A 12,210-nucleotide genomic window follows, 5' to 3' on the forward strand; every position below is an offset into this window, starting at 1 on the left:
GTTTTCTCCACTCTTCTCTCTTTCTGACTATCTGTTTTTCTTTTTCTCTTGTTATTCCTCAGCCCTTCTATTTATCTTTTAGTTCTTCTGTTGCCGTGTCTGGCTTTCTGTTCTTGTCTTTCCGATGTTCTGTTGTTGTTTCTGCCTTGCTCTCTCTGAGCCTTTTTGTTCCTCTCGCTTTCTCTCTGTCTTTCTTCTTCTCTGTTTATCTGATTCTCTGTTCCTCTGTCTTTCTGATCCTCCACTCTCTGAAGGTACAAACACTTGGCATTGACATAGTATCCTCAAGGCTACCATTTCGTATTCAGATTGAGGAAGGTAAAGTTACTTCCAAGGAAGCTAATTCTAAAATCCACCTGACAGACTTGCATATTAATCTTTCCACTTCTTCAGTGGCATCCAAGATTTATTTTGTATTTCTCTGTTGACTTTTTTTTTGACTTTGTTGACTTCGGTTACAGTTTTCTATATTACCCACAATGCTGTTCGAGGCTTTAGCCCTCGCTTCATCTCTAACTAAAGAGTGCGTTGCAGCCACATTTAGGTTGTCCAGCTCTCTCAGCTTTCTCTCTCTCTCTCTCTCTCAAGTTGAGGCTCTGCCATAACTCAGAGCAACTACACTGCATTCTGAAACTTTGGGTTTCTCCCCATGCTTCGGGGGCTCCCTCCGGGGACTCTGGTTTCCTCCCCCTAGTCCAAAGACATGTCCTGTAGGCTGACTGGCATTCCTAAGTGTGTGAATGTGTGAAATTGTACCCTGCAGTGGGTTGGTACGCTGTCCAGGGTGTCCCCTGCCTTGTGCCCTGGGATAGGCTCTAGACTCCCCTGAAACCCTGTGTAGGATATGTGGTAGGGTAAATGGATGGATGGGTGATTTACATATACACTCCATAAAAAGGGCTATTATTGTGTATAAGTGAAGCGACTGTCAAAATATGGTTGTGTGCGTGTATGTGTTTCAGCTAAATGTAGGTTAATGGTTTTTACAGTGGTGCGAGAGGAGCACTCGAAAGAGATCACTGTACCTTAGAGATATGGGTCACATGCAGTAGCAGTGTTTGAATGTGTGTGTGTGGTAATAGTCTCACAGGGAAGCAGAGGGAAGCGCTGTCTGTCCCTATAGAGCTTTATGCAGATGTGAGTATCCATTTAATCTCTTTCACTGATGAAAGCCATGCTTGAGCTCTTGCCAGTTTCAATCATCTCGGTGAGAAATAATGGACACAACAGGCGAAAAAATGGAGATATATAGTATGTCACGTTAGCTACGCATGCGGGACGTGGAGGGTGGGGGTAGCATTGCCTCCTCACAGCTCCAGGGCCCCCAGTTTCGATCCTCAACTTGGGTTATGATTAGAGATGCACCGATACTAAATTTCTCAGCCGATACCGATACCAATAGTTCTGCCTTTTATACCTTCTTTTAAATGAATAATAATTGCTTCCACAATTCTGAAGGAAATGCAAATAAAAACTTTATTCTCTCCATTTCAGCAAGTTGTTTCACAGTAACTGGTCTCATAAGCATTAACACATTACTCAAATTAACATTAACACATTATCTAAATACTAAAGATTAAAGTAAGATTTCTTAACTTATTGAATGTTATTAATTCATATTAACATTGACTGAATTCTAAAAAAAACCTCCTGTTAGTCTCACATTCACTCACCACAAACACAAGCATTTCTACTTCATCACTGAACATCTGGTAATATATAACTGGTAATATATAACTGGTAATATATATCAACTTTTTTATATATGAACATTAACTGGATATGAAATATACTACTCTACAAATATATTTTTCTGTGCAATATATACTTTTTTGTCAACTCATCTTCATGTAAATCTTTCAACAGTGTACTGGTGCTTTAATTCAGCGCGAGCAGCGCAGCAAAAAAAAAAAATTAGACTCGATGCCGAAACTCCCGCTTCACTGCTGCAGCGTCCGATGTAAAATTTTACCAGTGCAGAGATTACAGAGATTACAAACTGCAGTTTAGTCGTCATTCCACACAAGAGACGTCTTCTTTACACCCGGCACAAAATCCATGTGTTTTCATCGCCCTCTTTTGATTGACTGGATATAATCGGCCCTGATCATCGGATGATTCTAAAAGGCCGATGGTCAACAGTGTGACAAATTCCTAATATATGAAACCTGACGACCAGGAGGGGTGCACGGTGGCTTAGTGGTTAGCACGTTCGCCTCACACCTCCAGGGTTGGGGGTTTGAGTCCTGCCAGGGCTGTGTGTGCAGAGTTTGCATGTTCTCCCCGTGCTGCGGGGGTTTCCTCCCCTAGTCCTACCATGTAGGCTGATTGGTGTGTCTAAAGTGTCTGTAGTGTATGAATGGGTGTGTGAATGTGTATGTGATTGTGCCCTGTCCAGGGTGTACCCCGCCTTGTGCCCGATGCTCCCTGGGATAGGCTCCAGGTTCCCCGTGACCCTGAAAAGGAGTAAGCTGTAGAGGATGGATGATGACCAGTAAAAAATGCCTATGAATGCCTAGAAATGAATGAATTATAGATGTTAGTTCCATTTCTAACAGTTGATTAAAAACTCCTTGTAGCTTCATTAACAAATCACTATCTATCATAGGACATTAAAAATGAAAAAAAAATATTGAGCTTTGTGGAGAAATCTATTTGAAGTTTGCATTTCAAACCCTGAACTAGTAAATCAACATGCTGCATAATACATTTTGAGTCCTCTCTTAATTCATTATCTTTTATCATCTCTTTTTGTCACAGATGTGGCAGTGGGAGCTCCGTTTGCAGGCGAGGACCGTGGCGGTTGTGTGTTTATCTATAACGGCGAGAGTTCTGGCTTGAGGCTGAAGGCCTCACAGGTGCTCAAAGGATCCTGGGCTTCAACTGGAATCCCAGCAGGCTTTGGGTTTACGCTGCGTGGGGACTCAGACCTGGACAACAACCAGTACCCCGGTGAGTAGGGACGCTATTTTGTCTGTTTGCGCTGTTTATAAATGTTGTTGGTAATGCAGTCATACGAATGTTGTGGTCATAAAACCACAGAGATGAGACAAAAGCAAGTTCAGTAAGACCGAGAGCAAGGCAGAGGGAAACCAGTTTGATTTAAAAACATCTGTAGGTGTTTTTAGGGATGAATAAGGCTGTCTCAATTTTTCACCAAGTGCTTTAGTTTGAATTGCGGATGTGGTTTTGATTTTGTTGTTCTTATAGTTGTCTTCTTGTTTTAGCCTTCAGAGTATCTATCCAGAACAATAGCATACTTTTTTTGTCATTGCATGCATGTTTGTTTGTGTGTGTGTGTGTGTGTGTGTGTGAGAGAGAGAGAGAGAGAGAGAGAGAGAGAGAGAGAGAAACTATGACCCCTTGAATTGTGTAATCAGCTCTAGTGCTGTAATTTGTAAATCAGAACCCTTATCAGGAGCTCACCAGGTAACCCAGGACCAAATTTAATTTCTGGGCAATCGCAGTGAGCTCCGACATCCATGATTATCCATTCCTGAGCCTGGCCTGAATTAAATTGGTGCATAAAAACTTTATTTTTGGTCCCTAAGTATATGTTTTGGGCTGTAATTAAGTTTTACATCTTAAATCAAATCATAAGATCAAAGTAGTATTTGTTTCTATGTCATCCAAAAGACAAAATCTAGATGGGCTATTAATAATCACCAAATACTCATTTAAGATGAGGTACTTTTCTGTGGATCAAAAACTATGTATTGTAGTGGAGCTTTCTAAAAGAATTATATATATATATATATATATATATATATATATATATATATATATATATATATATATATATACTGTATATATGACACCAACAGTTGCAAGACTTACTAGCAGATCCTGTGATGAAATTTTGGGGTTCTTGCACTTATTTTTGCATCAGACGGTCTGCTCTTGGGCTGAATTTGCTGGGACAGCCAGTTTGAGATCTGCACCATTTGTAGATTATTTTCCTTACAGTGGAATGATGTATTTCAAATAATTTAGAAATCTTTTTAAATCTCTTGCCAGACTCATAGGCATCCACAACCTTTTTTCTGAAGGCCTTACAGAACTCTTTAGATCTTGGCATGATGACACCACACACCTCAATAAAAAAGCGAACACCAGACACTAGATGTGAGAGTTTTAAATAACACCTGCACTCCCTAAGCAAGTTCTAATCACTGGCATCCAATCTTGAACACCTGATTCTAATTTTATGGATTTGAAGGTGTGATAAATTTAGGGGTGTACGTACTTTTTCCATGTGACTGATCTGGACAGGGGTCAGCATGGGCACTATGTCTGGTCTGCAGCTACGCAGCCCCACACGCAGCAAGCTGTGATGCACCGTGTGTTCTGACACCTTTCTATCATAGCAGCATTAATTTTTTTCAGCAGTTTGTGCTATAGTATCTCTTCTGTGGGATCGGACCAGATAGGCTAGCCTTTTCAATCCCAACGCACATCAGTGAGCCTTGGCCACCCTTAACCCTGTCACCAGTTCACCAGTTGTCCTTCCTTGGACCAGTTTTGGTAGGTACTAACCACTGCATACCAGGAACACCCCACAAGACCTGCCATTTTGGAGATGCTCTGACTCAGTTGTCTAACCATCACAACCTGGTCCTTGTCAAAGTCGCTCAGATCCTTACACTTGCCCATTTTTCCTGCTTCCAACACATCAACTTCGAGAACTGACTGTTCACTTGCTGCCTAATATATCCCACCCTTTGATAGGTTCCACTGTAACAAGATAATCAATGTTATTCACTTCACCTGTCAGTGGTTTAAATGTTATGGCTGATCAGTGTAATTATACAATGCGATGACAGAACAACACAGCTCACAGCCAGAATGATGGCTTACAACTTGCTGATTTTTTTTTTGTCAATGGCAGAAACAACATGACTGGATGAACATACCCATATTTTAGTCTGTATTATTGCAATTAACTAGCTAACTAGCTTGCCATACATTGCTACATTATTATGATACTTTGCTACATTATTATGCTAACATTGCTATATTATTATGTTAGTTACCACTTTTTATCCTAGTCAATTGGGTTGCCAGAAAACCAAAACACGGGACTGGGCAACACATTAGAGCTTTCACTTGCCTGGTGGGCTGGGTAATAAATTTATGTACATCTTATCCAGGACTGAAACATTTTAGTTCCCGGAAAGTTCCAGAAACCTTAGTGGAAACACACCGTATAAAACTCTTTAGTTGTGGGGGGAAAATAGGAAGCAGTATAATGATGTATAACTTTGAATTAGCTTGACTTCTGTATAAATCAAAGTTAATATTGTGGAACAGTCACATTGTGCTTGTCAAACTGATGTGATATTTTATAAACTGTAGAAAGATTTAAGAATGAATAGACTGCTGTGTGCTGTGTTTGTACTTGGACGTGTGACTTAAAGACGTTAATAAGTTAGGTGGCAGATTAACTTTCCAGAACTCCGCTACGTCAACAGTGTACGAGACCAAGCATTTCATTCGAAAAGGAAATTGCGTGTGTGTGTGTTTGTGTGTGTGTGTGCAAAAGCGTGTATGTGTGGTCTTTTGACGCTACAATTAAGACAGATGTTTCTTGCTAAACCCGAACCTAAATGCTGATTGAGCTGTAACATTAGCCAGCGTTCCGGCCGTATAGTTTTCTCTGTAGCAGGAAGTGTTTCATTTCTTCTGTTGCCCAGTAACACACATCTCAGTGCAGTGTCACATAGGAGTGTGTGAAGTTCATTTACACCAGGTTTGGAACTGTGCTATCATAATCCACTTCAGCTGTACTTTTAAAATAAGACCACCCTCAGTACGAGTGTTTCATTTAGAGCTTTTTCCACCCGATCTACTAGAGGAAGCGATGCAATAATGCTTTGGGTGGATTTAATCAAAAACTGAACTGGGTAATAGTTTGTTTACTTCGACTGCCACTCTCATTTTATACAGGCTCTTTTATATGTTTATATATAGAATAGGGGGTTCATAAAGGGGACTCCAGATGCAACCATTTAAGCCTTTTTCCTCTCAAATTATTCCTAACGTATTGATTAGTGTTCGTTAGAGTTCAATATACTGACATAGCTGGAAGCCACACTTTAAAGCCATTTTGTTTATCTTAGATGAGATGGGATCGTATCGAGTCTTAGCTTCTGGCTTTAGAACTCATGTCTGTGGTACAGTATGAGTTGTAAGTGCTTTCCATCCATACTTTTTGTGCACCAAAATGGTGTGTAAGTCTCAGTCTTCCATTCAGTTTGTCCTTCTTGGGGAACCCATAAAGCACCCTACAATAGGGTTCTGTTATTTTACAAGAGCATTTACGAAGCAAAGAACCCTTAACTATCCAAAGGATCCTTGAGAAACCCTTGTTGTCTAAGCGTATATGGGCTTAATGATTTGCCTTCCATGTTGTAGACCATCATATGCGGAAAGGATGTAAATGATTTCATCATGGGTGTGGCTTTCTTCCAAAAAGTGCCCACGGATATGGATAAGGAATGCTTGAAAAAAAAGTAGGAAACTGCTGAATAAACGAGAAACATATTCACCATGGCAGATTCACCCGGTTGTAAATAGTGTCATTCTATAGATGTACGCAGTGGGCTACAGTCATAACATGCTGTAGTGCAAATGCTTTATAAACACAGAGCTACAACAATCCCACATCCAAGAGACTAGACTAGGACTCATTCTTGGTCCATGACTGCAGTTCCCAAGAACAGTTATCTTTTTACATTTCTGTCAACCATTTATTGCACTGTTTAACTCTTCTGAAGTAGAATAGGAACATTATTACAGTTAAATTTTATATATATGACTGAGTGGTGGAGGGCATGGTGGCTTAGTGGTTAGCATGTTTGCCTTGCACCTCCAGCATTGGGGGTTTGATTCCCATCTCCACCCTGTGTTGCATGTTCTCCCCATGCTTCATGAGTTTCCTCCAGGTACTCCAGTTTCCTCCCCCAGTCCAAAGACATGTTGTAGGCTGATATGCATTTCCAAATTGTCCCAGTTCCCTAGGATAGCCGCCAGGCTTCCCCGTAACCCTGTGTATGATAAGAGATATGGAAAATGGATGTATAGATGACTGAATGGCCACCTAAAATCAGTTCTATATATAGTACAGGGTTTCAAGAAGGTTCCATAACTGAGGCATTGAATATAATTGGTGTTGGGGAAGCTACTAGCTAAGCTACAAGCTACTGATGATTTAAAATAGCTAAGCTACAGCTGAACGACCCTTTTGTTTATGTACAGTGTCCTCCACTAATATTGGCACCCTTGGTAAATATGAGCAAAGAAGGCTGTAAAAAAAATTGTCTTTATTGTTGAACTTTTTGAGCTTTTGTTAAAAAAAAATTCACAAAAATACTCTGCTCTCAAGGATATCAAACAATTGCAAACAAATCATCAATTATCATCAATTATCAAAAAATATATATACCTTTGTTAAATATAGGTGTGCAACAATTATTGGCACCCAGAGCTGTTATCTTGGCAAAGGGAGCTAGCACAATGTATTGACTAAAAGGGTGCCATTAATTGTAAAACTTTGTGTTAGCAGAATTCTAATAACATTATGTAGCAATCACTTATTATATCTTTACCATTTTTGTGCAAGATTACAGCATAAGTTCTTAAAACCTGTTGATTGTTTTCCTAAATCGGATTTTTATTTTGAGTGTCTACATTACAAATTACAAATGACCGAATAATATTTCAGTGTTTGGACAGTATTTGCACTTATTTGTATATAGCACCGGGCAGGCAAAAGCTAGTTTGCTACCAGTGTGAAGAGTTTGTTGTGGATAATGTTTTACACAATGGCTATGTCACGCGTTTGAACATATTCAGACACCAGCAGCAAAATTAAAGCATTAAAAGCATTTTTAAACAAAAAAGGGAGCTAGACCACCTCTTCATTCACACCTATGGACAAGTTAGCATAGCAAGTCCACCTACCTGCATGTTTTTTGGACAGTGGGAGGAAACCAGAGAACCTGGATAAAATGCTAGAACTTTAATTGTGATTGAGGTATGTACAAAACAGAAACTTATTTCAGTTCAGGAAAGTCTGTAGTTTTATAACTGACCATGTGAAAGGTTTCCCAGGCTGCCACATATATACAATTTATTAAAAGGTTCTGACACCAGAAAGAAATTTCCCTCTTCAAAGCTTTAGCTTAGCATCTATGAAGATTTTCAGTAATTCACTTTGAATGTCTCAGTCTTTTGAGAACTGGTGAAACAACTTTATGATTATAACACATGTCCATTGGGCTAGTCTTACTATTGAGGTAAAGGACATATGTTCTCTTCAACATGGCGGACGGTGCCAGTGCATGTGCGGTGCAGATTTTGTAATCAGTATTTGTTCAGGAGTTAGTGAGCTTTATTTCAAAGTGGTTCTCATTAAGATTTTCGTAACTTGATGTTGGTAACTTTACAGATAAAACAATACCTTTGTTAATTTGGGATTTTCAGATGTCTGGGGTTTCAGAGCACACACACACACACACAAGTCTGGCAGGGTGATATGACACACAGCAGATCCTTGAAAAACAGACTAAGAAGAAAAGCAGATTTCTCTATCAAGTGAAGTCATGATATCACAACCTTGAAAGCATACACACTTTTATCTCTGATTAAGGTAAAGACCAGGTCTCTGATTAGCCTTTGATGGTTATTATTGATGATGCGTGTGTTTGACTGGACTGCATGTGTGTCAGTGTAATATACGGTGTCCTCCACTAATACTGGCACCCTTGGTAAATATGAGCAAAGAAGGCTGTGAAAAATTGTCTTTATTGATTAACCTTTTGATCTTTTGTTTTAAAAAAATCACAAAAATACTCTGCTCTCATGGATATCAAAGAGGTTTATCAAATATATATATATATATAATGCCTGATGAGGTTGGAGAATAGATGGAAAGGGATCTGAGACCGTTCCTCCATACAGAATCTCTCCAGATCCTTCAAATTTCAAGGTCCATGCTGGTGGACTCTCCTCTTCAGTTCACCCCACAGGTTTTCTATGGGGCTCAAGTCAGGGGACTGGGATGGCCATGTCAGGACCTTGATTTTGTGGTCAGTGAACCATTTTTGTGTTGATTTTGAGGTATGTTTTGGATCACTGTCCTGCTGGAAGATCCAAACCACAGGCCCATTTTAAGGTTTCTGGCAGAGGCAGTTAGGTTTGTATTTAATATCTGTTTGCATGTGCACTTTATGTAGAAAAAAAAAATGTTGTAGATATTATTTAGTTTTGTGTCATCTCATGTGGTTAGTGTGTTGTTTTATGTAGCACCATGGTCCTGGAAGACTGTTGTTTCATTTCACTGTGTACTGTACCAGCTGTATATGGTTGAAATTATAATAAAGCCACTTGAACGTGAGCTTGATATTTGATAGAGTCCGTGATGCCATGTATCCTAACAAAATGTCCAGGTCCTCAAAACATTAAAGAGCCACTAACATATTTAACTGTTGACATGAGGTACTTTTCCATATGGCTACCTCTCTGGGTGCAACAAAACCACCTCTGGTGTTTATTGCCAAAAAACTCTATTTTGGTTTCTTCTGACTACAGAACCCGATCCCATTTGAAGTTCCAGTATCACTGGGAATATACTTCAAATATATTTTTCTCATATGAATTCATAGGGGTGTCAATAATTGTGGCATACCTATATTATCAAAGATATTTTTTTGGATTACTCTGTCTTGTGTTTGCAATTGTTTGATATCTATGAGAGTGGAGTATTTTTGTGTATTTTTTGAAGAAGATATCAAAAGTTTAAACAATAAAGACAATTTTTTTCACAGCCTTCTTTGTTCATATTTACCGAGGGTGCCAATAGTAGTTGAGGGCACTGTGCTTGTGTAACATCAGTCAGATTCTCACATGCATTGCCCACATGTGCGTTTGTATTTTTGTGGTTAAATGCGCATAAACTCAAGATGAAGTTCAAGGGTGAGTTTTGTCTGGACCAGTTTAGGAGTAAATTCAGAGTTAAAACCAAAGAGCAAAGGTTACCTGACATGACATGTCAAATAGCCAGTCACAAATAAATAAATATTTAGTTCTATTTTCCAAAATATAAACAAACTAGTAGCTTAATGTAAATCACTGCAACCTGACCAGGTTGTAACTGACCAGGCAGTTACTAAGGATGAATGAATGAGTGCTGTAGATGGATTGTTCACTGCTGTAGATATAATGTTCATGTTAATGAATGTGATCTTGCTTTCCATTGACCATTCACTTGCATGAAAGTAAAAACCTCCTACTCCTATTTTTTGCCTAGTTGTAGGGATAAAAAAATTCTGTTTAGAACACATTATCTGCTCAATCCGAATAACGTTTTCGTGATCATTTACATCTATATCGAATGTTTAATATTCACCAGACCTTTAGCATGGAAAATGGTGGAAAAACATTATTTGCTGTGGAGTTATTCCCAAACAATGACTTGTAGTATTTCTAACATTAGAAGATGACTAAAGGCAATGTACTAATAAATAATGTCAGGATTTTATTTTATTTTATTTTATTTTCAACAACCAAGGCATCCTTGTTCTAGAATGTTCTGCAAATACTGTATGAAATGCTCAGCAACGTTTCTGCATTCACAAACCCGTCTTCATGCTGTCTGTTTAAAAATCACACGTCGTTGATGTTTTTCTCTGTTGGAAGTAAAAGCAGTGTGGTTAAAAAATTTCGTTGGGAATCTACAGTCAGAATGAATTCATTTGTGAAAATCTTTGCATATGAACACAGATATTTACTCTGATCTCTCACAGGAGGTGATGGGTGAAGGTCCAAACCATTAAAGGCTACTTATAGAATCTGGCTTCATATTGATTGATTCATACTCTTTGTATCAAAAACTTCATATTGCCTATGAGAACTCAGTATGCACATGTACTTGATGCTACAACTGGGATTTCTGTATGAGTCTTGGCAAAAGGTGGACTTTGGGAGGCCACAATAAATCTCTTTGGTTAGCTATAGTTGTATTAAAAAAAACACATAACGACACAGATAGTTACATGACATAGCACAGGCCCTAAGCAGTCCAAACCAACTCTGCATTTAGCTTCAATCAAACCCAGCATCACTCAGTCCTTTCAAAAACGTCTACAGGGAGATCGTTTCTGATTGCTTTGAAGGAAATGGATGGACAGATGGATGGAAGGATGGATTGATGGATGAAATGAGAGATGAGGAATGCAAGGTTGGAGGTGTAAGTGGGAATTGCAGTTGTTGGCTTTGTTCAGATATTTCTCTGGCAGGACAAAACTGTGTGTTTGAGATAGCTTTAACAGACGTTAGCTTCGGTTAACCCTGTGAGACCCGAGGCTAAGCGTGGCCTGAAAGTGGCCGTTTGAGCATAAAGTCTTACTTTTGACCGCAGCTTGGGGTTATTTTACACTGCTATGAAGTGACCAGTGTATAGGACATCAGCACAAGCTCAGCTTTTTAGCTGACACTTATTGAACACAAATGCTCAAAATATTAGATATATAGAGATTTTTTTTAAAACATTTGTACTGCAATGAGAATTAAAACATAGCAAAAGGAAGAGAACATACACTGACTGAGCACTTTATTAGGAACACCTGCACACCTACACGTTTGTGCAATTATCTAATCAGCCAATCATGTGGCAGCAGTTCTATGCATAAAATCATGCAGATTTATGTAATTTACTGCATTCATCAGAGTGAAGAAAAATGTCATCTCAGATGGGCTGGTTTGAGTATTTCTGTAACTGCTGATCTCCTGGGATTTTCACACACAACAGACTCTAGGGCTTCACAGAATGGTGCAGTGCTTAACGTTGCTTTGCTCTGGTCACTTTTACTGTAACTAAAAAAATCTTCCTGATTTTGTTGCAGGGAGTTTTTTTTCTTGCTACTGTTGTATTTGGCTTTATCACTGGGAATCTTAGGATTTCTGGAAAGCTGGTTTCCTACAATGTAAACTTTTAAAAGTGCTATACAATTAATACCTAATTAAATTCAGTGCAAAAACTTCACAGGGAAGCGAATTAATTACAGTGCTGTGAAAAAGTATTTTCTGGTAGAAAGCAGGATTCATGTTTCCCTCATTTATTGCAAGTTGCCCAGGCCCTGAAACAGCAGAGCATCCCTACACCATCACACTTCCACCACCATGCTTGACTGTAGGTATAATGATCTTTTT

The 12,210-nt window shown here is 39.0% G+C and overlaps 1 protein-coding gene across 1 annotated transcript in view; it reads left to right on the forward strand.

Moving 5' to 3' along the window:
- Nucleotides 1-12,210, forward strand: part of itga8 (integrin, alpha 8) — a 109,384-nt gene that overhangs the window by 39,556 nt on the left and 57,618 nt on the right. The window contains exon 13 of the mRNA XM_053611348.1: nucleotides 2,761-2,952. Coding sequence (XP_053467323.1) covers nucleotides 2,761-2,952 — 192 coding nt within the window. The remainder of the gene's footprint in view (nucleotides 1-2,760; nucleotides 2,953-12,210) is intronic.

This window comes from Ictalurus furcatus, chromosome 23, assembly GCF_023375685.1.
Source record: "Ictalurus furcatus strain D&B chromosome 23, Billie_1.0, whole genome shotgun sequence".
Classification (NCBI taxonomy): Eukaryota; Metazoa; Chordata; class Actinopteri; order Siluriformes; family Ictaluridae; genus Ictalurus; species Ictalurus furcatus.